We start from the raw sequence: 26,066 nt of genomic DNA, 5'->3' as shown, positions 1-26,066 counted from the left end.
TCCTCAAACTTACTCTTTTATGCTATCAAGTATTAAATGATTTAAATAATGCCACAAGTCCAGGCCTCTAGGGGTTTAGAAAATTTACGACTATAATGGTACTATGATAAGTGCTCACTTTCTTTGAAGAACACAGTAGTTGTAGTACTATGAGCTTTCATAAAGTGAACTAACACAGGATTTGAAATATGCTTTTCATGTATGCTACCTTTATAATACTTTGATCTTGAAACAGATTTCAAAATGCTTTAGACAAGATTCTAAAGTGCATGTCCAACCACAAGACGATCAGCTAACAACATATATTTTGACCACACTAATATTTCTTTTTCAAAGCTGCACTTTTAAATGGCGCATGAAGAGTGTAATTAAATGGGGCCACAGATTTTATTCAGTTTTGCTATATATTCCTATATAGGCTGGAATAAATGCATAAACTAAATTGTTATTTATCATTGTGGAACACACCTGAAATTTGCCAGTTATCATTTTAAATAAGCAAAAGTTGTGCTAGCATGCAAGAAAGAGCATAATTAAAGTTTGAAAAATCTTACGGCAGTTATAAATCAAATTATAAATGAATCCATTTCAACAGATGACACACGAGATAAAGATTAAGATGAAGAAGAAACGTATTTATGACTAATGTCAAGTAGATAATACAACTGAGAACCCAAGTGAACATGGAATATCTCAGTGGGTCCCGGCCTGGTCTCTTGGCTCGTAGTGGGTCCCAGCTTGGTCTCTCAGTGGCTCATGGTGGGGGGCCCTATAGCGTGTTCTCTGGGTGGCTCTCAGCCTGGTCTCTTGGCAGTATGTTGGCTGGTCTCTCGGTGGCTCACGGCGGTGTCTCCGATCAGTGTGCAAGTGGATCCTACTCGAGGCATGTTCCTGAGGCTCCAGAGAGTTCAGAGAAGCAGCAGTGCAGCAGCAGCAATGGTACTTGTTGTGGCAAAGTTGAGAACTGAAGGCAGAGCAAGATAAGCAGAGGACTCATCAAAGACTGTTGAACTTTAACTTATTCCTTTATTTTCCTAGTTTAAACTACAAAAGATTTTAATGTAAACTATTATCTATTTCTTTATTTTTCTAATATTCTTTGAAGGAATACTTAAATTCTTAATGATCGTTTCTCTTATACCTAAGCGTTTTGTACCTAAGCGTTTTTTAAAATCTAGATACCTTGGTTCCTAAGATGGCACCACCTCTGGTGAGATTATACACCTTTCACTGTACTTGAGTACATGTGACAATAAATAAAATCTAAAACCTTAGTGGGGTGGGGGGGGAGAAGTTAATAAAGGAAGCAAAGAGAGAATATGAAAAAAGACTTGCAACTAACATAAAAGGGAATCCAAAAGTCTCTGATGAGCATATAAATAGAGGATTGTAAAAGGATGAGTGAGGGCAAAGACTGACAAAAAAGGAGATTTATGCGTGGAGACAGAATACGGCTGAGGTTTTAAATGTATAATTTACATCTGTCTTTCCAAAAAAAGATGATGCTGCATGGGTCATGGTGAAACAGGAGATAATTCAAACGTGAAGAATTTTGAATTAATAAAAAGGAGATATACATTCTTAGTCCTTGAAATAACAAGGGATCAAGGTGAATTGGGATGCATTCAAGGGTACACAGGGAATGAGAACGGACATTGCAGAAGCATCAGCCATTATGTTTGCAGTTTTCCTTGGACTCAAAGATGGTGCCAACATATTAGAGAATTGAAATTGTTACACACTTCTTCAATAGTGGGTGCAAAGATAAACCCAACAAATACAGAACAGTCAGTTTAACTTCAATGATAGGGAAGTTTCTAGATCTGAACATTTGGGACCAATTATATTTACTTGTGCAAGTGTGGTTCATTAAGAAAAGCCATAATGGATTAGTTATAGGCAAATCATGTTTAACTAACTTGCTGGACATTTTGATAACAGAGAAGGATGATAAATGTAATGTTGTCGATGTAGTATGCATGGATTTCCAAAATGCATTTAACAAAGACTTATGAACAAAGTTACTGCTCATGGATTAAAAGGGACAGTAACAACATAAAAATAAAAGTGGCTGAGAGACAGGAGACAGAGAGGTGCCTACTGGATGTTTTTATTCTGACAGAAGGAACATTTATGTTGAAGGGATTGGTATTAAGATCCCCTCTCTTCCTGAAATAGATTCATAATTTAGACTTAATGTAAAGTCAGTTCTGCTATAGTGGTCGTTCCATCCTCGAGCAATCCTGTGTTATAAGAAAAATCATGTAATAGCAGCACTGTTTAAAGTAATGGGGCCGGAATCATGTTACAACCAATACACACTTTAAAAGTTTGCCCCTTTAGCAGCAATGTCCCCAATTCATCAATCATAACATAGCGAATTCGCACAAATGAAACACACGTTATAGCAGAATGACCTGTGCATGGCAACATTGCAAAAGTTTAGAAGTTGACTGTAGTATTGCCAAGTTTTCAGATAACACAAAAATAGGTGGGAAGAGAAATGTTGAGGTTACAAAACAGGAAAGGAGAGGTCACCCTTTTGGGAGTTTTCTACAGGTCTCCAAATAGTTCCAGAGATGTAGAGGATAGGATAGCAAAGATGGTCCTCAATAGGTGTGAGAGTGACAGGGTAATTGTTATGGGGGACTTTAACTTTCCAAATATTGACTGGGAATACTATAGTTCAAGAACTTTAGATGGGTCAGTTCTTGTCTAATATGTGCAGGAGGGTTTTCTGACACAGTATGTAGGCAGGCCAACAAGGGGCGAGGCCACATTAGATTTGGTACTGGGTAATGAATCCAGCCAGGTATTAGATTTGGAGATAGGTGAGCACGTTGGTGACAGTGACCACAATTCCGTTAGGGTTACTTTAGTAATGGAAAGGGATAGATATATACTGTAGTGCGAGAGTTATAGCTGGGGGGAAGGCAATTCTGATGCGATTAGGCAAGATTTAGAATGCATAGGATGTGGAAGGAAACTGCAGGAGATGGGCATAGTTAAAATGTGGAGCTTATTCAAGGAACAGTTACTGCGGGGGACATGAAAAGTAATTGGCAGATAGGATCAAGGAAAACCCTAAGGCTTTCTAAAGGTATGTCAGGAATAAAGGAATGACTAGAGTAAGAGTATGGCAAATCAAGGATAGTTGTGTGTGGAGTCAGAGGAGATGGGGAAGAACTAAATGAATAGGTTTCATCAATATTCACACAGGAAAAAGACAATGATGTCGAGAAGAATATTGAAATACAGGCTACTAGACTAGATGGGATTGAAGTTCACAAGGATGAGGTATTAGCAATTTTGGAAAGTGTAGAAATAGTTAAGTCCAATGGGCCGGATGGGATTTATCCTAGGATTCTCTGGGAAGCCAGGAAGGAGACTGCTGAGCCTTTGGCTTTGATCTTTATGTTGTCATTGTCTACAGGAATAGTGCCAGAAAACTGAAAGATAGCTAATGTTGTCTCCTTGTTCAGGAAGGGGAGTAGAGATAACCCTGGTAATTATAGACCAGTTAGCCTTACTTCGGTTGTGGGTAAAGTATTGGAAAGGGTTCTAAGAGATAGGATTTATAATCATCTAGAAAGGAATAAGTTGATTAGGGATAGTCAACACGGTTTTGTGAAGGGTAGGTCGTGCCTCACAAACCTTATTGAGTTCTTTGAGAAGGTGACCAAACAGATGGATGAGGGTAAAGCGGTTGATGTGGTGTATATGGATTTCCCCATGGTAGGCTATTGCACAAAATACAGAGGCATGGGATTGAGGGTGATTTAGTGGTTTGGATCAGAAATTAGCTAGCTAAAAGAATACAGAGGGTGGTGGTTGATGGGAAATATTCATCCTGGAGTTCAGTTCCTAGTGGTGTACCACAAGGATCTGCTTTGGGTCCACTGCTGTTTGTCTTTTTTATAAATGACCTAGATGAGGGCATAGAAGGATGGGTTAGTAAATTTTCAGATGATACTAAGGTTGGTAGAGTTATGGATAGTGACAAAGGATGTTGTAGGTTACAGAGGGACATAGATAAGCTGCAAAGCTTGGCTGAGAGGTAGCAAATGGAGTTTAATGCGGAAAAGTGTGAGGTGATTCACTTTGGAAGGAGTAACATGACTAAAGAGTACTGGGCTAATGGTAAGATTCTTGATAGTGTAGATGAGCAAAGAGATCTCGGTCTCCATGTACATAGATCCTTGAAAGTTGCCACCCAGGTTGATAGGGTTGTTAAGAAAGCATACAGTGTGTTAGCTATTATTGGTAGAGGGATTGAATTTCGGAACCATGAGGTCATGCTGCAACTGTACAAACCTCTGGTGCGGCCGCACTTGGAGTATTGCATACCTCATGGTTCTGAAATTCAAACCCTGTACCAATAAAAACTTAACACACTGTATGCCTTCTTAACAACCCCATCAGCCTGGGTGGCAACTTTCAAGGACCTATGTACATGGACACCGAGATCTCTCTGCTCATCTCCACTACCAAGAATCTTACCATTAGCCCAGTACTCTTTATTCATGTTACTCACTGCATTATAGGAATGATGTGGAAGCTTTGGAAAGGGGTCAGAGGAGATTTACCAGGATGTTTCCTGGTATGGAGGGAAGGTCTTATCAGGAAAGACTGAGGGACTTGAGGCTGTTTTCATTAGAGAGAAGAAGGTTGAGAGGTGACTTAATTGAGACATATAAGATAATCAGAGGGTTAAATATGGTGGACATTGGAAGCCTTTCTCCTTGGATGGTGATGGCTAGCAAGAGGGGACATAGCTTTAAATTAAGGGGTGATAGATATAGGACAGATGTCAGAGGTAGTTTCTTTACTCAGAGAGTAGTCCGGGCCTGCAACAGTAGTACACTCACCAACTTTAAGAGCATTTAAATGGTTATTGGATAGACATATGGATGAAAATGGAATAGTGTAGGCTAGATCGGCTTCAGATTGGTTGCATATGTCAGCGCAACATCGAGGGCCGAAGGGCCTTTACTCTGCTGTAATGTTCTATGTTCTATTTAGGGCAATATGATATTTAGAAACATTGTGAACTGTGAGGAGGACTGTGTAGAACTTCAAGAGTTCATACACAAGGTTATAGAATGGGTGGACAAATTGTAGATACAATTTAAAGCAGAGAATGGAGAATGAATTCATTTTGTAGGAGGACAATAGAAGACAGCATAAAATAAAGGGTATGATTCCAAAGGGGATGCAGGTCCAGAGGGACCTGTATGTACATGTGCATAAGTCATTAAAAGTGACAGGACATGTTGAGAGAATGGTTAATAAAGCATAATTATCCTAGACTTTATTAATAGCTACCTGTAGCCTCAGTTGATGCATTGCATCTAGTTCAGGACATTTTAGAAAGGATACAAAGGCATTAGAGAGTTTTTCCTCTTATGGCAGAGACTCGAGCTAGAGGTTTAGTTTAAGAATAAGGGGTCTCCCTTTTAAGCGTTTCTTTTGCTTTTAGTAGTTCATTATTATGTGGAATCTCTTCCACAGACAGCAGTGGAGGTGAGGTCACTGAATTTATTCATGGAAAAATTGATTTTTGATTGACTGGTGAGCCAAGCATTATGAGGGTAGACAGGAAAGTGGAGTCAGGGCCACAACCAGATTAAGGATGATCTTATTAATTGGTGAAGTAGGCTTGAAGGGCAAAATAGCCTACTTCTGCTTCTAAGTCCTGTGTTCCTAGAGTGCAGGAAAGCTTCATGAGAATGGTTCCAGGGATAAGGAACTTCAGTTGCATAGACAGACTGAAAACGTTGTGACTGTTTTCCTTGAGAAGTGGAGGTTAAGAGGAGAGCTGATAAAGGTGGTCAAATTCATAAGGCGTTGAGGCAAAATAGATAGATCTGTTCTGCAGAATAGATCTGTTCCCATTGGTGGATCTGTAGCTGGTGGAGTACTACAGGGATCAGTGCTGGGGCCACAATTATTTATAACATATATTAATGACTTGGACAAGAAATTGATTGTATTATAGCCAAGTTTACAGATAACACAAAAATAGGTGAGAAGAGAAATGTTGAGGATGACACAAAGAGTCTGCAGTGGGATATAGACAGGTTAAATGATGGGACAAACATTTGGCAGATGGAATACAATGTAGGAAAATGTGAGGTCATGTACTTTGGAAGAATAGAGGAACTAAGTATTATTTAAGAGAAAGCTGCAGGGCAGCGGGATTCAGGGGTCTTTATGCCAGAATCACATAAAGCTCATATCTAGTTTCAGTGGGTAATAAGGATGGCAAATGGAAAGTTGGCCTATATTTCAAAGGAAATTGTGTATGCAAGTAGGGAGGGTTTTGCAAAATTTGTAAGGCACTGGAATACTGTGAACAGGTTTCCCATTTTTCTAAGGGAAGATACACTGACATTTGAGGCAGTCCAGAGAAGGTTGTAAAGGGATCTTTGGACTTCCTTGTCCCAGAGGGTTGTGGTCTCTGAGGGAAGCAAACGACAGAGAGAATAGATGGGAAAGTGAAATTGTGATCAGCCAGAAGCATACTGAATGGTTGGAGAGACCCAATGTTCTATTTCTGAAATGTTTATGTCTCAGAGGTGATTGTGCCCACTGGGTCAGTGTTGACACTGACCATTAAATAAACTGAATAAGCCGAATAGTCTTTTTTCAATCTTAATTATTAATTTGGCTTTAATGAATATTTCAATGTGTTTTACACTGGTTTGGAGACAGTGGAATAGTTGAAATATTGTGCTGTGATTACTGGCTTGAAGTAACTCAGTAATCAGTGTTGTTGCTGACTCAATAGCTCGAAAGGAGGTAAGACATGACAGGAAGGAAAGGTGACTCGAATGGTTAAAAAAAAGTAATTTTCCACTGGGTGCAGGGCTATATTTTCCGTATCAATAGTGACTAAATATTATAATTTACATCTTTAAATGTACGTTTATACTGCAGCTACCAATCTGCATGAAGTTCTTCCAGTGTAAATATTTGAAGAGTGCAGCCACCATGGTAACACCTTTAAATAACGTCACGCAAGTTTGTCGGGTTTTAAACCCAGTTTGATCCGGCACTGGTTGAGAGATAACAAATTGATACAATGTCAGATTAGCCTTCTCCAAGGAGTCTCTGACTGAATCTTTCTAGAGTTTGAACTCTGGAACTATCCTACAGTTTCAGCATGATGGCAACATGACACAAAATGTTCAGTGTAAATACAGCTTAAGCTACCAAGGCAGGCAGAGCAAACTGCTTATCAATGCTTGTCAGAGCAAGACCACCTCAGGCACCTGTTGTGTCACAATTTTGCCTTTGTAGGATTTCTGTGGTTTTTTTCAGATAATCTTAAAGGTTGGAGCGCATTGACTATTATCAAGAATTCAATCAAAACTTTCTATAATGTGGCAGGTAACTCATAAATTTAATAAATGACTTATGAAAATACTTAAATCTGAAATATCATTCCCTCAAAATATATTTTTGTATTCTTCTGTGAAAAGGTTAAAAATTAGATGGCATAGTGGCACAGTGGTTAGGACTGCTGCCTCAAAGCACCAGGGACCTGGGTTTGATTCCTGCCTTGGGCAACTGTCCATGTGGAGTTTGCACATTATCTGCATGGGTTTCCTCCCACAGTCCAAAGATATGCAGGTTAGGTGGCTTAGCCATGGTTTTTAACAAAAACATAACCATGAGGGGTTATGGGGGTGGGTTTGGGTGGGATGCTCTTTGGAAGTTGGTGCAGACTCAGTTGGCCAAATGACCTCTTTCTGCACTGTAGGGATTCTATGAAATTATGGAAACACTTCCATTCATGAGTGTGTCACGAGCTTGAATTAAATACTATGAAGGGAAAGTCTATTGAGTTGAACTGTAGTGCTTTGTATTTATTTACATGTTAAAGCACAACAATACACTTCACAACAATAAGCATACTCTGGATATTATTTGGCAGTGGTGTGCTATTCAACACAAATGAAATGGAGAACAGACTGTAGGGAAGTGAAATATGCAGTAAGCTCCATAAATCAAGAAGACAGTTCACGGTATTTATCTGGCTTATGTAATGTTACCAACTCTGGTTGGATGTATTCCATGAAGTTTCATCACATAATTGCTCATAATCAGCCTCCATGCCATTGGTTGCTTAGCACATTGAAACTCACATTGTATCTGTGGCACTTAAATAGAAAACAAATCATTAACGAATTGGATAATTCCGAACTATTAGTCAAACAGCCATTATACCCATCATCAGTATTTTCATAATTAATAAACAATAAAAAACAAACAAAAAAGTTTTAAAACACTGTTCATTTTGATGCCAATGTGCATTTTCTGTTGGAGTATTTATTGTAATGATTTGGAGAGTCATATTTAATTCCTGGAGTCTGCTCAGAAATGTCAATGTCCTTAGTTTTATGCATTACCTTTAGCTTAGTAGCAGAAGGGAGTCACTTTATGAAGAATATAGCAGCAGAACTTTTTAAAAAAATTTGTTCAAGAGAATATGAACTTTTCTGGCGAGGCTAGCATTTATTTTCCATCTTGAAATGCCCCAGAGAAGGTGGTGGTAAGCTGTCTTCTTAAACTGCAGTAGTATTTATTAGATTAGATTAGATTACATTCCAGTGTGGAAACAGGCCCTTCGGCCCAACAAGTCCACACCGACCCGCCGAAGCGCAACCCACCCATACCCCTACATTTACCCCTTACCTAACACTACGGGCAATTTAGTATGGCCAATTCACCTGACCCGCACATCTTTGGACTGTGGGAGGAAACCGGAGCACCCGGAGGAAACCCACGCAGACACGGGGAGAACATGCAAACTCCACACAGTCAGTCGCCTGAGGCGGGAATTGAACCCGGGTCTCTGGTGCTGTGAGGCAGCAGTGCTAACCACTGGGCCACACTACTTATGGTGTAGGTATATCCAAGGTGCTGTTAGGAAGCGAGTTCCAGAGTTTTTGTTTTACTCAGCAACAATGAAAGGATTGTAGTATAGCTCCAAGTCAGGATGGTGTGTGACTTGGGAACATGTAGATGGTGTACTGTCATGAATCTGCTGCTATTGTTCAGTTAGGTGATAGAAGTCATCAGTACAGAAGAAATTATAAATGGAGCTATGATGATTTGCTGCAGTGCATTATGTAGATAGTACATCATGCTACCACTGTGCATTAGTGATGGAAGGAGTGAATGTTGAATGTAGCAGATAGGTTGCCAGTCAAGTGAGCTGATTTGTCTTGTCTGGTGCCAAGATTCTTGAGTGTTGTTGAAGCTGCACCTATCCAGCCAAGTGGCGAGTACTCCACTGCACTCCTGACTTGTGTCTAATAGATAGTGGACACACTTCGGGGTGGTTGAAGATGAGATATTTATGATTATTTAAATGGCTAGTCCAATTCAGTTTCTGGTCAACAGTTAACTCCTAGGAAGATGATAGGGCAGGATTTAGTGATGGTATTTTTTAAAAAATCATTCATATGATGTCAGTATTGCTGGCCAGGCCAACATTTATTGCCCATCCCTAATTGCCCAGAGTACATTTGAGTCATAGTCATAGAGATGTACAGCATGGAAACAGACCCTTCGGTCCAATCTGTCCATGCCGACTAGATATCCCAACCTAATCTCGTCCCACCTGCCAGCACCCGGCCCATATCCCTCCAAACCCTTCCTATTCATATACCCATCTAAATGCCTCTTAAATGTTGCAATTGTACCAGCCTCCACCACATCCTCTGGCAGCTCATTCCATACACGTAACACCCGCTGTGTGAAAAAGTTGCCCCTTTGATCTCTTTTATATCTTTCCCCTCTCACCCTAAACCTATGCCCTCTAGTTCTGAACTCCCCAAAGCCAGGGAAAAGACTTTGTCTATTTATCCTATCCATGCCCCTCATAATTTTGTAAACCTCCATAAGGTCACCCCTCAGCCTCCGACGCTCCAGGGAAAACAGCCCCAGCCTGTTCTGCCTCTCCCTGTAGCTCAGATCCTCCAAACCTGGCAACATCCTTCTTAATCTTTTCTGAACCCTTTCAAGTTTCACAACATCTTTCTGATAGGAAGGAGACCAGAATTGCACGCAATATTCCAACAGTGGCCTAACCAATGTCCTGTACAGCCGCAACATGACCTCCCAACTCCTGTACTCAATACTCTGACCAATAAAGGAAAGCATACCAAATGCCTTCTTCACTATCCTATCTACCTGCGACTCCACTTTCAAGGAGCTATGAACCTGCACTCCAAGGTCTCTTTGTTCAGCAACACTCCATAGGACCTTACCATTAAGTGTATAAGTCTGCTAAGATTTGCTTTCCCAAAATGCAGCACCTCGCATTTATCGCAATTAAACTCTATCTGCCACTTCTCAGCCCATTGGCCCATCTGGTCCAGATCCTGTTGTAATCTCGGGTAACCCTCTTCGCTGTCCACTACACCTCCAATTTTGGTGTCATCTGCAAACTTACTAACTGTACCTCTTATGCTTGCATCCAAATCATTTATGTAAATGACAAAAAGTAGAGGGCCCAGCACCGATCCTTGTGGCATTCCACTGGTCACAGGCCTCCACCACCACCCTGTCTTCTACCTTTGAGCCAGTTGTGTATCCAAATGACTAGTTCTCCCTGTATTCCATGAGATCTAACCCCGCTAATCAGTCTCCCATGGAGAACCTTGTTGAATGCCTTACTGAAGTCCATATAGATCACATCTACTGCTCTGCCCTCATCAATCTTCTTTGTTACTTCTTCAAAAAACTCAATCAAGTTTGTGAGACATGACTTTCCACGCACAAAGCCATGTTGACTATCCCGAATCAGTCCTTGCCTTTCCGAATACATATACATCCTGTCCCTCAGGATTCCCTCCAACAACTTGCCCACCACTGAGGTCAGGCTCACCAGTCTATAGTTCCCTGGCTTGTCTTGTCTTTACCGCCCTTCTTAACAACATTGCTGTGAGTCTGAAGTTGAGAGTGTGGTGCTGGAAAAGCATAGCTGGTCAGGCAGTATCCAAGGAGCAGGGGAATCAACATTTCGGGCATAAGCCCTTCAGCAGGAATGAGGCTTGTGGGCTGGGGGAGCTGAGAGATAAATGGGAGGGTGGGGTGGGTTGCGGGGAAGGTAGCTGAGAATACGATAGGTAGATGAAGCTGAGGGAAAAGGTGATAGTTCAGAGAGGAGGGTGGAGCGGATAGATGGGATGGACAGGTCAGGAGGGTGGTGCCACTTTGGGGGCGTGGGTCTGGAATAATGTAGGGGAAGGGAAAATGAGGAAACTGGTGAGTCTGGAGTCACATATAGACCAGACCAGGTAAAGACAGTTTCCTTCCCTAAATTGCATCAGCAACCCAGAAGTCTTTTCTTTTTCTGTGACAATTGATTATCCAAGAGGGATGGTTGGGTTCTCCTTTGTTGGGAATGGTTATTGCCTGGCACTTTCTGGTTACTTGCTACATGTCAATCTTGGATGTTGTACAGGTCTAATGACTATCTGAAGGGTACCTGAAGGGTCATGAATGGTGCTGAACAAAGTGCAGTCATCAATGAATATCCCCACCTCTGACCTTACAATACTAAGAAGATAATTGATTAAATGGTGGAAGATGGCTGGGTCAAGGATACTACCCCAAGGAACTCTTGCAGTGATTAGCCAAGTTGAATATAATGGGGCATATCCATCATGATTCAGAATACTTGGAAGAGGATTACCTCAATCAATAAGATGTTGAATCTGCAACAATGTACACTGCTTTGGCTTATATATATGAATTCACTGTGTACAAGAGCAAATGTAAATTAATATCTTGCCACCTTTGAATTGCACAGAAAAAAAAGTGAATTTCTCCTACTATTTAAATATTGTACCATATTGTGGTACAGATGGGCACTTGTAGATTCTCCATAGTACCCAAGCTTTGCTTACCTTTAGGCACCAATGCCAAGTGGACGATCCATCTCAGCCTCCTCCAATGATTTCCAGCGTCACACAAACAAGCCAATTCAATTCACTTCACATGATATCAAGAAATGGATGGAGGCACTGGATACTGTGATGACTAGGGGCCATAAGAACATTCCAAAATAGTACTGAAGGTTTGTGCTCCAAAACTTGCTGCTTCCCTAGCCAAGCTCTTCCAGTCCAGTTACAATGCTGGCATCTATCCAGCAGTGTTGAGAATTGCTCAGGTATGTCCTGTACACAAAAAGGAAAAATCCAACTCAGCTAAATACCACGCCATCATCTCTAAAGCAATGAAATGTGTCATCAGCATTGTTAACAAGCAGTGCTTGCTCAGCAATAACCTGTTCACTAATGCCTGGCTTAGATTCCACCAGGGCCACTCAGCTCCTGACCTCATTACAGCCTTGGTTCAAACATGGACACAGTCAAAAAGTGTGGCACTGTAAATACACAGCAGCTCAGGCAGCATCCAAGGAGCAGCATGCCCAAAGTGTCGACTTTCTTGCTCCTTGGATGCTGCCTTGAGCTGCTGTGCTTTTCCAGTGCCACACGTCTCGACTCTGACTTTCCAGCATCTACAGTCCTCACTTTCTCCTGGACAAAAGAGCTGAATTCCACTGGTGAAGTGAGAGTGACAGCCTTTGACATCAAGGCTGCATTTGGCCAAGTGTGGCTTCAAGGAGTCCTAGAAAAACTGGAATCAATGGCTATCAGAGGCAAAACTTTCACTGGTTATACTCATATCTGACACATAGGAAGATGGTCATGGTTGTTGGAGGTCAAACATCTCAGTTTTAGGACATCTCAGCAGGAGTTCTTCAAGGTAGTGTCCTAGACCCAACCACCATCAACTGTTTCATCAATGACCTTTCCTCCAACATAAAATCTGAAATAGGGATGTTCAACAATGATTGCACAATGTTCAGCACCATTCACAACTCCTCAGATACTGAAGCAGTTCATGTTCAAAAGCAATAAGATCTGGACAATATCCAGGCTTGGACTGACAAGTGGCAAGGCAGAAGTGGGCACTGCAGATGCTGGAGTTTAAAGTCTAGATTAGAGCGGTGCTGGAAAAGCATAGCAGGTCAGGCAGCATCCGAGGAGCAGGAAAATCGACGTTTTGGGCAAAAGGCCTTCATCAGAAATCATTCCTGATGAAGGCCCTTTGCCCAAAACGTCGATTTTCCTGCTCCTCGGATGCTGCCTGACCTGCTGTGTTTTTCCAGCATCACTCTAATCCTGACAAGTGGCAAGTAACATTCACACTGCACAAATGCCAGGCAATAACCATCACCAATAATAGACAATTTAACCACTGTCCCTTGACATTCAATGGTGATACCATCACTGAATCCCCTGCTATCAACATCCTGGGGATTACCATTGACCAGAAATTTAACTGGACTTGCCATAAACGCAGTGCCTACAAAAGCAGGTCAGAGGCAAGGAATACTGCAGTGAGTAACTCACCTCCTGACTCACCATCCACAAGGCACAAGTCAGGAGTGTGATGGAATACTCCCCACTTGCCTGGATGTACAGCTCCAACAACTCTCAGGAAGTTTGAATCCAACCAGGATGAAGCTGTCCACTTAATTGGCACCACATTCACAAGCATCCACACCCTCCACCACTGATGCCCAGTCGCAGCAGTGTGTACCATCTCCAAGATGCCCTACAGAAATTTACCAAAAACAGCAACTTCCAAACCATGATTACAAGGGTAGCAGACACATGGGATCACCATGACCTGTAAGTTCCCCTCGAAGTCAATCACCATCCTAACTTGGAAATGTATTGCTATTCCCACAGTGTCCCTGGATCAGAATCCCAGAATTCCCTGCCTAAGGCCGTTGTGGGTCAACCAGGGATTGCAGCGGTTCCGGAAGGCAGCTCACCATCTCCTCAAAGGCAACGCCGGACAGGCAATAAATGCTGGCCAGCCAGCAACACCCAAGTCCCACGAGTGAATAAAAACGTCTTGATTTTAAAAGCTTTGTTGTTCCCTCATTAACGGACAAAACCCAGCAAGTACAGCATTCGCCTTCATTAACCCGCACTGACCGGGTGACTATTCATTCTGCAGGCGACAATTTAAGGAGGCTGAAATCAAATTATCTCCACAGATGCTCTCGCAATTTCTGTTTTAATTTGAGGAAGCTGTTTTAAGAGTAAGAGGATTCACACATTTATCCCACCTCCCACTTGTCGTTGACCGAACCTGTATTACATGGCCGCAACAAGAACACGCAATCCAATAAAACCAACCAGTAACCCCTCTCCCGGATTTATTCAGCAAGTGGCGACCCTGGCTTCCAGAGTAACACGTTACATTGACCGGCGTCAGTGCGCGGCGAGGACAGGACCTTTGCTGCTCACACGCTTGTGAAGGTGGGTGGCGCTCTATTTACTTGATAAGGTTTTGAGCAGAATTCCTTTTTCCACCGTGCAGTTATCAGCACCGACCCCCAAAGCCAGAAACCAGTCTCCATATTTCGCAATGTCCCCTCATCCTGTTTGACTCCACGTCACCCCCCCCCCCCCCCGTACTTCGAGGAAATTGGAAAGATTTTCTTGTAAGCGAAAGATCAAGGAAAGCGAATTGCTACAGAAATGATAGACAGCCAATTCCCGCGATGAAAGAGAGAGAGAGCTAAAAACGCGAGCCAATGCCATCAGGACCTAAGTACACCATGGTCACTATCGATGGCAATCAGTCCATTATTGACACTCATTGAGCAGGCGAAAGTGGGTACTGCAGATGCTGGGACTCATTGAGCGGGGACGAGAGGTGTTGTTCAGCTTGAAACATCATTCAGTTTGTCAGTCTTCATGAACCGAGGCAGGAGGAGCTAAAACCCCTTGACATTTACGTTCAGAGCTGCCCAAGGCGATCACCACCAGGTCACCTGTGTGGGGAAATAGTATCGATCGCATCCTGCTTGTAAAAATCTCAATGTTGGCCCACGTGTGCATTGTCTTTTCCCGAAAAATGCCTGGATTAAGTAGCTCTGATTTGATTTCCCTTTGCTGTCGCCTCTCTAGACCGCTGCAGGGCATGTTGGAGGCTCGTTTGCATTTTGCATACTTGACCAGGATTGACTTTATGGGAGATCGTGGCTGGAATCAAAGGGCATGTCATCCCATGCAATAGTGCGTGGTGATTCTAAACTGCACTGCACTCAGCGTTACACAAATACAAACCACGACCAAAACGTTATCGATTTTCAATCAGAAACTGTTTATTCGATATCGACCGAGACATTAGCTCTATTTCTGAGCAAAATACGACAATCTAAAACATCTGACTAGGCAAGGTCCCAGGGACTGCAGAGGTTCCGGAGTATATTTTGCACACACAACCCCACAAGCAAGTTTCAACTGAAGCTTCTAAGTTTTGCAAGACACATTCTGGAATAGAAACAGTTAGGAAAGCTGGCGTCGTCCTCCAACAATGCTACCTTAGGTAACCCAAATCCTTTATTTTATTTTGGAGCGTGAGCATTTGAATAACATCCCCAAACGTCGAAAGGAGACAAACACCACACAAAATAAAACCAATTTCTCGTGAAATCTCGCATACCATCCGCTCCCCTCGTCCGTCAAGGTTGGAGCTAACCTAAACAGAAATTGCTAGAGAAATTCAGCAAAAAAGGCATCTGGATGGGTACGGAAAGGATTTAGAGGGATATGGGCCAAATGCTGGGAAATTGGACTAGATTTATATTGGATATCTGGTCGGCACGGACGAGATTAGACCGAAGGGTCTGTTTCCATGCTATATATCCCAATGACTCTAAGCCTGTGGAGAGAGGGACAGAATTAACTTTTTGGGTTAATTTGAAAGATTTGGACATGCTGAATTTCTCCAGCGAATTTTCTTTTAGATTTCCAGCCTCTGCAGTTCTTTGTTTTATTTCAGATTGCTGTTTTTTTTTTAAATCCCTGTGAGTTGTTGGGGCTATTTTTGTTTAATTGATGTTTTGGAAGACCGAATTCCCTTTCTTTGGGTTTGGTTTCGGGCGTTATGGGGGCGGAGGGGAACCCGATTGGAAATACTCTTCCAGGGAGTAACTGTGCCCAGGAGTGTTCGGTTGATCCCTCGCTTGTCGCTGGAGCGAGTCAGTTCATAGGTGGAACTGCCCACGTGGTGCTGCCGTTTGTATAAAAGTTTGCTGCTAGTGACTCGAATGTCGTTATCGCTGGCAGCGCCGCCTGGGAGTGGGGAGTGTTCCTGCTGCTGAATTTAGGGAAATACAGTCAGCGCCACGGTCACTTGAACTGCCTTAACGCCGGTGGAGGCCCAGGATCATAACGCAAAGTGACCCATGCTGGAGCACTACTTTAAAGACAAGGGGAACTCCTGTCCTGGCGAACCATAGCTATTTTTTTTACAAACAAAATCCTCTCTTCCCCACTCTTTTTGTCCACCCCCTTGCTCTTCCAACTGGATACTTGGCATCTCTCTTATAAATGTCTATATACTGGGCCGCTAGAATGGCTTAAAGTTTGGACTGGCAGAGGTGGAATGTTAAACCGTGCAGATTAACTTCAAGCAAGCCTGAAACGGCGTTCAAAAGTGCAATAAAAGAGTTAGAGCTTTTCAGTGTGGATGCTAATTTTTTTTTTGGTATCCCAGTGGCCCTTCAGTTTTGTTTCTGGGGTGGGGTGGGGTGGGGGTAGAAAGCGAAACGTTATTTATCGCAAGGAGCCTGATGCTATCTAGACACCTTCCCAGTCGAAAACAGGTTCCTGTCTGCTGATATAATGCTCACCGAGGCGCTACCGCAACACAGTGGCGACCCCAGAACGAATATTCAGCCACTTCTAAGTCACATTTGATAGGGGACTTTTTTTCCCTCTCTGTTGGAGGGGGCCGGGTGGGTGGGGGGAGGGAGGGGGAGAGATCTCGTTGGCCCTGAAAAGATGAGCGTCTTTTGCCTGAGCGGAGCGTGGCTGCTGGCGATCGTGGTGTGTGGCGGCTGCACGCCAGCCCCAGCCGCCGAGGGCTCCCTCCCGATCACCGGCGCCAGCTCCTGCGCGACCTGCGGGCTGGCCCAGCCGGACGAGCCCGGCCAGACCGACGCCCTGCTCCTGGAAGCCGTCAAGAAGCACATCCTGAGCCGCCTGCAGATGCGGGAGAGGCCCAACATCACTCACCCGGTGCCCAAAGCGGCGATGGTGACCGCCCTGAGGAAGTTGCACTCCGGCAAGATGAGAGAAGACGGCAGACTGGAGATCCCACAGCTGGATGGCCATGCGACCAGCTACACCAGGAAGGAACTGCAGGAGCAGACCTCGGAGATCATCAGTTTCGCTGAGAGAGGTCGGTAAACTTTCACGGATACCAAAGTCCCAACAATGAGAGTAAAATCATTGGAATAAATTGGAAAGGACCCCCCCCCCTTTTTTTTAGTAATACTGTCAGTGACTTTACTCCAGTCCACTAGGTACCTAATGCCTGGGTTTAAAAGGCTTCCCCAAATTTCGCGTTTGACTGAAGAATGGGAACAGCTCCCGGTCAGAGCGTTCGATAATACACGAGTTAGAATCTCCCTTTCGCCAGTATACAAAGTTAACTGTAACGCAGCTCAGACACCACTAGAGCTGAAACCTAGTCCCAAAGCATATGACAGTCTGGGAAGGGGTGTTTAGATTGCATTCCGTGAATCTCACCTCCGATGTGAGAGCAGTTTACCAGGCACTACAGCCGCCGCTGAAGGTGAACACTGTAGCTGTTGTATGACTGTGTAACATGTGCAGAATCAAACCCAAAAACAGAATTGCGGGGGGAAAAGAGCGTGGAAAGGGTTACGGTCAAAAGGGACGTGGGAGAGAATTATATTGGGCTCAGTTATGTGGCGACCAACGTTATTCAGCAGTGTGTGTGTCTGAGAGAGAGCAGTTCCAGTTTATAACCATAACCCGAGAAAAGTAGTTTGATGTCACGTTTGATCACAAAAAGTAGCTGGCAAAAGCCCTCGCTGCTTTCTCGCAGCGGTTTCATGGTGTGTAGATGCCAACCCGTACACACACCAGCAATAAACAAAGCGTGAACTGATTGGACAGCTCAACTGAGGTGTTCAAAGTGTGATCTAACAGAAAACCAAACCAGGGAACTTCTGGATAAAGAAGGATTCCTGATTTTGGTTATGCGATTGGTTAAGAGAGATGTGTAACAAATCGATAAAGGAATAGCAGTTATTCAAGATAGTTGTACCGTAGTGTGAGGGAAATCTGAGTATGGTGGCTCAATGGTTAGCACCGGGGACCCGGGTTCGATCCCAACTTCGGGCGACTGTGTAGTGTTTGCTCATTCTCCCCGTGTGTCTGCGTGGGCTTCCCTTCGGTGATCTGGTTTCCTCCCACAGTCCGAAGACGCGCAGGTTAGATGCTAGAGCCATGGGAAATGTAGGGTCACAGGGATTGGTTGGGATGCTCTTCAGAAGGTCGGTGTGGACTCGATGGGGCGAATGGCCTGCTTCCACACTGTAGGGATTCAATGAAATCGTTAGATCTATTCGGAGGAGATACTTGATACAGTATTAAAGTTAAATTGCCCTCTCCATAACCATAATAAACGCACGATTCCTGATACGTGTATGGGGGGGGGGGGGGGGGCGGTCTGATTTCAAAGGAAGCAAGCTCTCGGGATTAAACCTAAAATGGTGTTTTCCTGCCGGGTTCCAGCGTGGCTATAACTTTCCTTTTCGAATAAGACCCATTGGTTTGGCAGCGTCATGAGGAAAGTAAGCATCAGAGAGTGTTCCAGCGTTTCATAGTTTGTATCGTGCGCACACTTTGCTGATTACTTTCCTTGCAAGTTAGGTGAAGAACCTCCCTCCCAGAGAGCTCCCGGCAGCCGGTAGGTCTTTGAAAAGAGGATGCTGGATCCCAGTCTGCAGTCACCTCCACAGTAGCGGCGCGGACATGGTTTCCGGGGCCTTGGAATAACGCGCTGCCACTTTTCACAGAAGCCTTTATGCGGCTGCTGTGTGGCAAAGTCCCAGTTGCTTCTCCTGTCGTGACAACACCAAGTATTTGAAACCTGTCGGCCTAAACCATACCACCTTTACATCAGCGGACTGTCTTTTCTGCTCGGAAACGTATCGGTAACCAAAAAAAAAATGCTTCAGCCACCCGAGGCAAGAATCTTCTCAACAAGTTAGAATCCAAACATTCAATTCTAACTTCAACCGAGTCTGTGCACAAAGTGCATTTGGGGATTGATGATCTGGGCAGGGTCAGCTTGTAAAAATGAAAGGTTTTGATCACCAGCAATCTGTTGCATACAGTTGGATTCACTTGCACATGCACATGGCTTTTGCCAGTGTGTAAGCGTGCCTGTATTATAGGGGGTAAACTGTAAAGCCGTGCTTGAATGAGCCAGTTACATTGAAGTGTACTGAACCCTGCAGTATTTCTGGCATGTCGTGGTAATGATGCGCGAGAATGCATATCAAAGTGTGCCCCGAAGTCCCAGCGTAGAAGAGGGAAGTTCTTTTTTTATTCTCATGTTCAGTCCAAATGCGCGTAAAACAAATATCCCGCCAGGAGTTTGCCATTGACCTGACCATTGACCCTGTACCGGAGGGAAAGTCGCGAATTTCCCTGGATTAACCTGAACAAGCCCTCTCTGGCCACCGCGATTCCCAGAAATAGAGAGGCAGAGAGTGGTCTTTTCAAGTGAGGACCACAGATGCTGGCGATCAGAGTCGAAAAGTGTGGCGCTGGAAAAAACACAGCAGGTTAGACATTATCCGAGGGGCAGGAGAATCGACGTTTAGGGCACAGGCCCTTCAGTTAGGAATGTGTGGAGGATGGGGTGGGGGGCTGAGAGATAAATAGGAGCTTGGCGGTGAGGTAGCTGGGAAGGTGATGGGGGGGTGATGGTGATAGGTCAGAGGGGAGGGAGGGGAAGAAAATGGACAGGTAGGACAGTTCAAGAGGGCGGTGCTGAGTTGGAGAGTTGGATCTGGGATAAAGTGGGGAAGGGGAGATGAGGAAACTGGTGACGTCTATGTTGATGCCCTGTGTTTGGAGGGTCCCAAGGTGGAAGATGAGGCATTCTTCCTACAGGCCTCAGATGGCTTGGATTTGGTGGAAGAGGAGGCCCAGGACTTGCATGTCCTTGGCGGAGTGGGAGAGGGAGTGATCAGCCACAGGGTGATGGAGTTGTTAGGTGTGCGTGTCCCAGAGATGTTCTCTGACATGCTTGAGTTGGTGTCCTGTCTTCCCAATGCAGAGGAGGCCACTTTGAGAGCAATGGATGCACAACCTCAACTCCCCCACCCACTCTGCCAAGGACATGCAAATCCTGGGCCTCCTCCACTGTCAAATCCAAGCCACCTGACGCCTGGGAGTAGAATGTCTCATCTTCCACCTTGGGACCCTCCAAACATACAGCATCAACATCAACTTTCCTAGTTTCCTCATCTCCCCTCCCCCCACCCCATCACAGATCCAACACTCCAACTCGGCGCAGCCCTCTTGACCATCCTGTCCATCCTCCTTCCCACTTATCCACTCCACCGTCCCCTCAGACCGACCACCATCACCCCACACCTGCATCTACCTATTCCCTTCCCAGCTACCTCACCCCCACCCCCACACTCCTATTTATCTCTCAGATCCACCCCCACCCCCCAACATTCCTGATGAAGGATTTATGCCCAAAACATCGATTTTCCTGTTCCTCAGATGCTGCCTGACCTGTTGTGCTTCCAGCACCACACTTTTTGACACTTTTCAATATCAGCCTGATTAGGTAGCCCATCCCTGATGGCATGTTGTGGATGTCTCTGAATGTGACACAGTGTGATTTCCAGCCTGCAGCACCAATGTGTGAAGCTGATGAGGAGGCTTTTGAGCCATTTCTTTCATCTGTTTATTTGGAAGAGGTGTTTTCTGTTTTAATGGGAGGTGCTTGTTAACAAAGTTCCCAAGGCTTAGTGGTGTGAAGTTACAGAGAGACATGTTCCGAAAGCCCCCACACCCGTTAATCCTGAGTTAGTGTGTCCCCCAGTGTTAATCCCGAATTAGTGTGCACCTCCCCCGTGTTAAACCTGAGTTAGTATGCCCCCTGGTGTTAATCCTGAATTAGTATGCCACTCCATGTTAAATTTAGTGACCCCCGTGTTAATTCTCAGTTAGTGTGCACTCCGTGTTACACCTGAGTTAGTGTGCACCCCATCTGTGTTAATCCTGCGTTAGTGTGCCTCCCACTCTGTGTTAATCGTGATTGAGTTATTGTGTCCCTCCTTGTTAATCCTGAGTTAGTGTGCCCCTCTCGGTGTTAAACCTGAGTTAGTGTGGCCCCCTGTCCGTGTTACGCCTGAGTTAGTGTGACCCTTTCTGCGTTAAACCTGAGTTAGATTACTTACTTACAGTGTGGAAACAGGTCCTTCGGCCCAACAAGTCCACAACAACCCGCCGAAGCGCAACCCACCCAGTCCCATTACCTATCATTTACTTCTTCACCTATCACTACGGGCAATTTAGCATGGCCAATTCATCTAACCTGCACATTTTTTTTGGATTGTGGGAGGGAACCGGAGTACCCGGAGGAAACCCACGCAGACACGGGGAGAATGTGCAAACTCCACACAGAGAATCCGGGTCTCTGGCGCTGTGAGGCAGCAGTGCTATCCACTGTGCCACTGTGCCACCCTAAAGTTAGTGTGCCCCTTCTCTGTATTAAACCTGAGTTAGTGTGCCTCCTCTCTGTGTTAAATCTGAGTTAATGTACCCCCTCTCTGTGTTAAATCTGAGTTAGTGTACACCCCTCTCTTTGTTAGACCTGAGTTAGTGTGCCCCCCTCTCTGTGTTAAACCTGAGTTAGTGTACCTCCCTTTCTGTGTTGGACCTGAGTTAGTGTATCCCCCTCTCTGTGTTAATCTTGAGTTAGTGTGGTCCCTTCTCTGTGTTAAACCTGAATTAGTGGGCCCCTTCTCTGTGTTAAGCCTGAGCTAGTGTGCCCCCCTCTCCGTGTTCGACCTGTGTTAGTGTGCCCCCCTCTCCGTGTTAAACCTGAGTTAGTGTATCCCAGTGTCCTTGTTAATCCTAAATTAGTGTGCACCCTCCCATGTTAGACCTGAGTTAGTGTGTGCCCCCATGTCAGACCTGTGTTAGTGTACCCCCCGTGTTAAACCTGTGTTAGTGTGACCCCTCCTCCGTGTTAAACCTGTTAGTGTGTCCCCCTCTCTGTGTTAAACCTGAGTTAGTATGTCCCTACTCCCTGTAAAACCTGAGTTAGTGTGCCCCCTCACTATGTTAAACCTGAGTCAGTGTGCCACCTCCCCTGTGTTAAACCTGAGTTAGTGCATCCCCTCTGGAATAACTCCACAGAGGTTGGTAAACCCCATCACCAAATCACCCTTTATTTCCACATGCATAGTAGTTGACACAGGTCCGACTTCCTCACAGCCAGCTCTCAGAGTGAATAGGATGTCCAACACTCCTGTTTATATCTGTCAGCCAGCACTCCCTGTTTGGATCAGTTTAACTTCCCCAATCAGAAAACTCATATTCTATAAAGTCCACCTGGTTGACCTCATTACAATCACTACACTTCTCCCACTGTAAGCGCTGCTGCTTCTCCTGGGGCATTTTTGTACCAGGTTCGGCTCTTTTGACTCGGCCTTGGATACGGGCAGTGTTTGCCAGATTGTAGCCTCCCTCTTGTGCCTGGAGCATCTCGCAAAAAATTCATCCTCTTCTTCAGGTGGAAAAAGTATTGAGGTTCTAACATCCGATCTGTTTACCTCAGTCTCCAAGCTTTCTTTGACACAAGACAGGGGGGAAGCAGCCATGGATTTTGACAGCCTTCTGGCTGTTCTGTGGGACTGAGTAAGATTTGCTCGTGACCTGGTTGAGAATTTGCAGCTTTCATGTAGTCCTCGTGCTTGTTCAGTCTCGCCTTACCTACCTGAATTTTGTACATCATAGGACCTGACCACAAGTCAACCATGCCTCTTAGTTATGCAGGGTCATTTCTGTGGTTTTGGCACTAAATTTCTGTCTCCTGAGATAAACTGTCTCTCTTGTGTAGAGGAGTCTTGTGTCCAGCATTCCTGATGCCATTTCAATGCCCTTCACCTGCCCAGGTCTGGGGAGGTCAGATTTAACCTGGAGTCTTCTCCCCATTAGCAGCTCTGCTGGAGCGATCCCTGGAGCTGCATGAGGGGTGGTCCAAAAATTAAATCGGAACCGGAACAGTTGTTGTCTAGTGTAGCTGCAGGCTGTTTCTTTAAGCTTGCCTTCAAAGTTTGGACTGCGCTCTCCACCAGACCATTGTACGATTGATGGTTGGAGCTGTCCTTATTCTGAATGCTAATTCAACTTTAAGAAATATTTGAATTCCCTGCTGGTAAACGATGGCCCCTTGTCTGCAGGCTGCTGCATTTTGGTAAGGCAAATCAGGGAAGGATTTATACACTTAATGGTAAGGTCGTGGGGTGTGTTGCTTAAAAAGAGACCTTGGGATGCAGGTTCATAGTTCCTTGAAAGTGGAATCACAGGTGGACAGGGTAGTGAAGACAATATTTGGTAGCCATGTCTTTGTTAGTCAGTGCATTGAGTGTAGGAATTGGGAGGTCATGTTGCAGCTGTACAGGGCATTTTCAGTGGTTAGGCCACATTTGGAATACTGCATTCATTTCGGGTCTTCCTGTTATAGGAATGATGTTGTGAAATTTGAAATGCTTAGAAAAGATTTCCAAGGATAATGCCAGGGTTGGAGGGTTTGAGCTATGGGGTGGGTGGCTGAATAGGCTGAGGCTGTTTTCTCTGGAGTGTCAGACACTGAGCAGTGACTTATATGAGGTTTATAAATTCATGAGGGTCATGGATAGGATAAATAGTGAATAGCCAACGTCTTTTCCCCACGGTAGGGGAGTCCAAAACTAGAGGGCATAGATTTAAGACAAGAGGAGAAGGATTTAAAAGGGACCTAAGTGGCAACATTTTCACACAGAGTGTGGTGCTTGAATGGAATGAGCTTCCAGAGGAAGTGGAGGTGCTGGAGGCTGGTACAATTACAACAGTTGAAAAAGCATTGGAATGGGTACATGGATAGAAAGGGTTTAGAGGGATATGGGCCAAATGCTAGCAAATTGGGGTAGATTAATTTAGAATATCTGGTGAGCATGGATGAGATGGACTGTTCCCGTGCTGTACATCTCCATGACTCTATAATATTTCTGGGAGCCCATGTATCGCAAAAGATGCTTGCAGCTTTTCTATTGTCATCCCCTATTTAATGAATGAACTCAATGCATGCCCAACCATTTTGACTGGGTACCCACAATGACGAAGAATGTTGAGTGCATAAAAGGGCTGGCATAGTTGATGTGTAACCAAGTCCAGGATGTACCCAATCATTTCCACGAATGAGGGGGAAGCTGGTGGTGGTAATTTTTGTCATTGTTGGCACTCTGCACACTGCCCCACAAACATGGCTATGTCCAATCCTGGTCACTAGAGATAACTTATTACCATCTTCATTTTGGAAACCCATGGATGATTCTAGATGGAGTTAAGTAGGCAAAAGTGTGGACTGTAGATGCTGGAGATCAGAGTCTAGATTAGAGTGGTGCTGGAAAAGCACAGCAGGTCTGGCAGTATCTGAGGAGCAGGAAAATCGACGTTTCGGGCAGGAGCCTCCTGATGATGGGCTTTTGCCCGAAACGTCGATTTTCCTGCTCCTTGGATGCTGCCTAATCTGCTGTGCTTTTCCAGCACCACTCTAACACTCTAAGAGTCTAGTGGAGTTAAGTCAGCATTTGATGGCAATCTTTGCTTGGGACAATCACTCTTCTCCCTGTAATAAAACATTGTCCTCCATGGTGATCTGGTCTCTCCAGGTCCAAAAATGTTTCAGTTCTGGTTGTGATGGACCTTTTGTTTCCCCCATCATCACCAGCTGTTTTAGTTTTGCCAGGACCAGATCTTTTTGTGTCCACAGTTTCATATTGTCAGCAGTGACAGGAAGGGTGTTCAGAAAGTTTAAAAGCAGAATGGACTCTCCCAGTGTCGGCATCACTGGTGGTGTATCTGCCAGCAGGAGGCAACTCAAGGCATCCTCATTTGCTACTTAGCCTCCTGGACAATGTTCCAACTTGCAATTGTAAGCACTTAGAATGAGTGCCCACTGTTGAACTTGACCTGAAACTATGGGTTGCATGATCTTGTCCTCTCTGAGCAGCCCTAGCAGGGGTTTGTGGTCTGTTACTATTACAAATTTACATCTATATAGGTATTGGTGGAACTTTTCCACACCAAAGATTACCGCCAAACCTTCCTTCTCTACCTGGGCGTATTTGCGCTGTGCATCAGCCAAAGACCAGGAAGCATAAGCTATTGGTCATTCCTGCCCATTGGGCCATCTGTGAGCCAACACTATCCCGATACCTTACAGGGAGACATCGCATGTCAGCACCAGATCTTGCACGGGATCATGGTGTTTCAACACCTTAGATGATGAAAGATGTTTCATTGCTGCCCTAAAGGCTATGCCTTGACTTTGAGACAATTTCCAAGGCTGAGCCTTTTTCAATAGCAGATGGAAGGGTTCCAGGATAAAGGCCAGGTTACTTATGAACTTTCTGCAATAATTCACCAATCCAAAGAAAATCCTAAGCTCCAGTTCAGACATGAGAGCCATAGCACTTTGATCACCCTCACTTTATCTTCCAATAAGTGTAAACTGGTCTTGTCGAATCTGTAGCCCAAGTAGGTCACTGGGGATGCCTGGAACACACACTTTTCCCTTCTAAGGCATAGATCTGCCTTCAGGAAATATCTAAGGACAATGTCCAAGTTCTCTAAGTGCTCTTTATTGGTCTTCCCTGTTATTTGCACACCAACCAGGTAAATGATGACCTGGGGTTGATCTTATAAAATGTTCTCCATTGTTTGCTGAAAAATCACAGGCTCATGATGTCCCAAAAGGCAGTCTCATATATTGTTACAAATCCTTATGGGTATTAATTGAAGCATACTCCTGGGAATTCTCATCAAGTGCATGTCCAGCTTCATAAAGGACAGCTCCCCATCCCCCCACCCTCACCAGCTTTGTGTATAAGTTTTCTATGCAAGGGA

General features: G+C 44.5%; 1 protein-coding gene and 1 long non-coding RNA gene across 2 annotated transcripts in view; one reads left to right on the top strand and one right to left on the bottom strand.

Annotated features, from left to right (window-relative positions):
* Window positions 1-281: 281 nt before the first annotated feature.
* LOC122551764 (uncharacterized) lies at window positions 282-17,223 on the bottom strand. Its single transcript, XR_015757554.1, has 3 exons — window positions 17,127-17,223; window positions 11,925-12,194; window positions 282-964 (listed from the first exon to the last, which is right to left on the bottom strand). It is a non-coding gene; the product is annotated as an uncharacterized LOC122551764 (long non-coding RNA).
* LOC122551763 (inhibin beta B chain-like) overlaps window positions 16,893-26,066 on the top strand; it is a 46,502-nt gene continuing 37,328 nt past the window's right edge. The window contains exon 1 of the mRNA XM_043694212.2: window positions 16,893-17,292. Coding sequence (XP_043550147.1) covers window positions 16,893-17,292 — 400 coding nt within the window. The remainder of the gene's footprint in view (window positions 17,293-26,066) is intronic.

This window comes from Chiloscyllium plagiosum, unplaced genomic scaffold (genome assembly GCF_037043375.1).
Source record: "Chiloscyllium plagiosum isolate Xiang-an unplaced genomic scaffold, Cpla_swu_hap1 HiC_scaffold_7, whole genome shotgun sequence".
Lineage (NCBI taxonomy): Eukaryota > Metazoa > Chordata > Chondrichthyes > Orectolobiformes > Hemiscylliidae > Chiloscyllium > Chiloscyllium plagiosum.
Note: the sequence above shows the minus strand (reverse complement) of the source record. Positions and strands in the feature narration are given on the sequence as shown.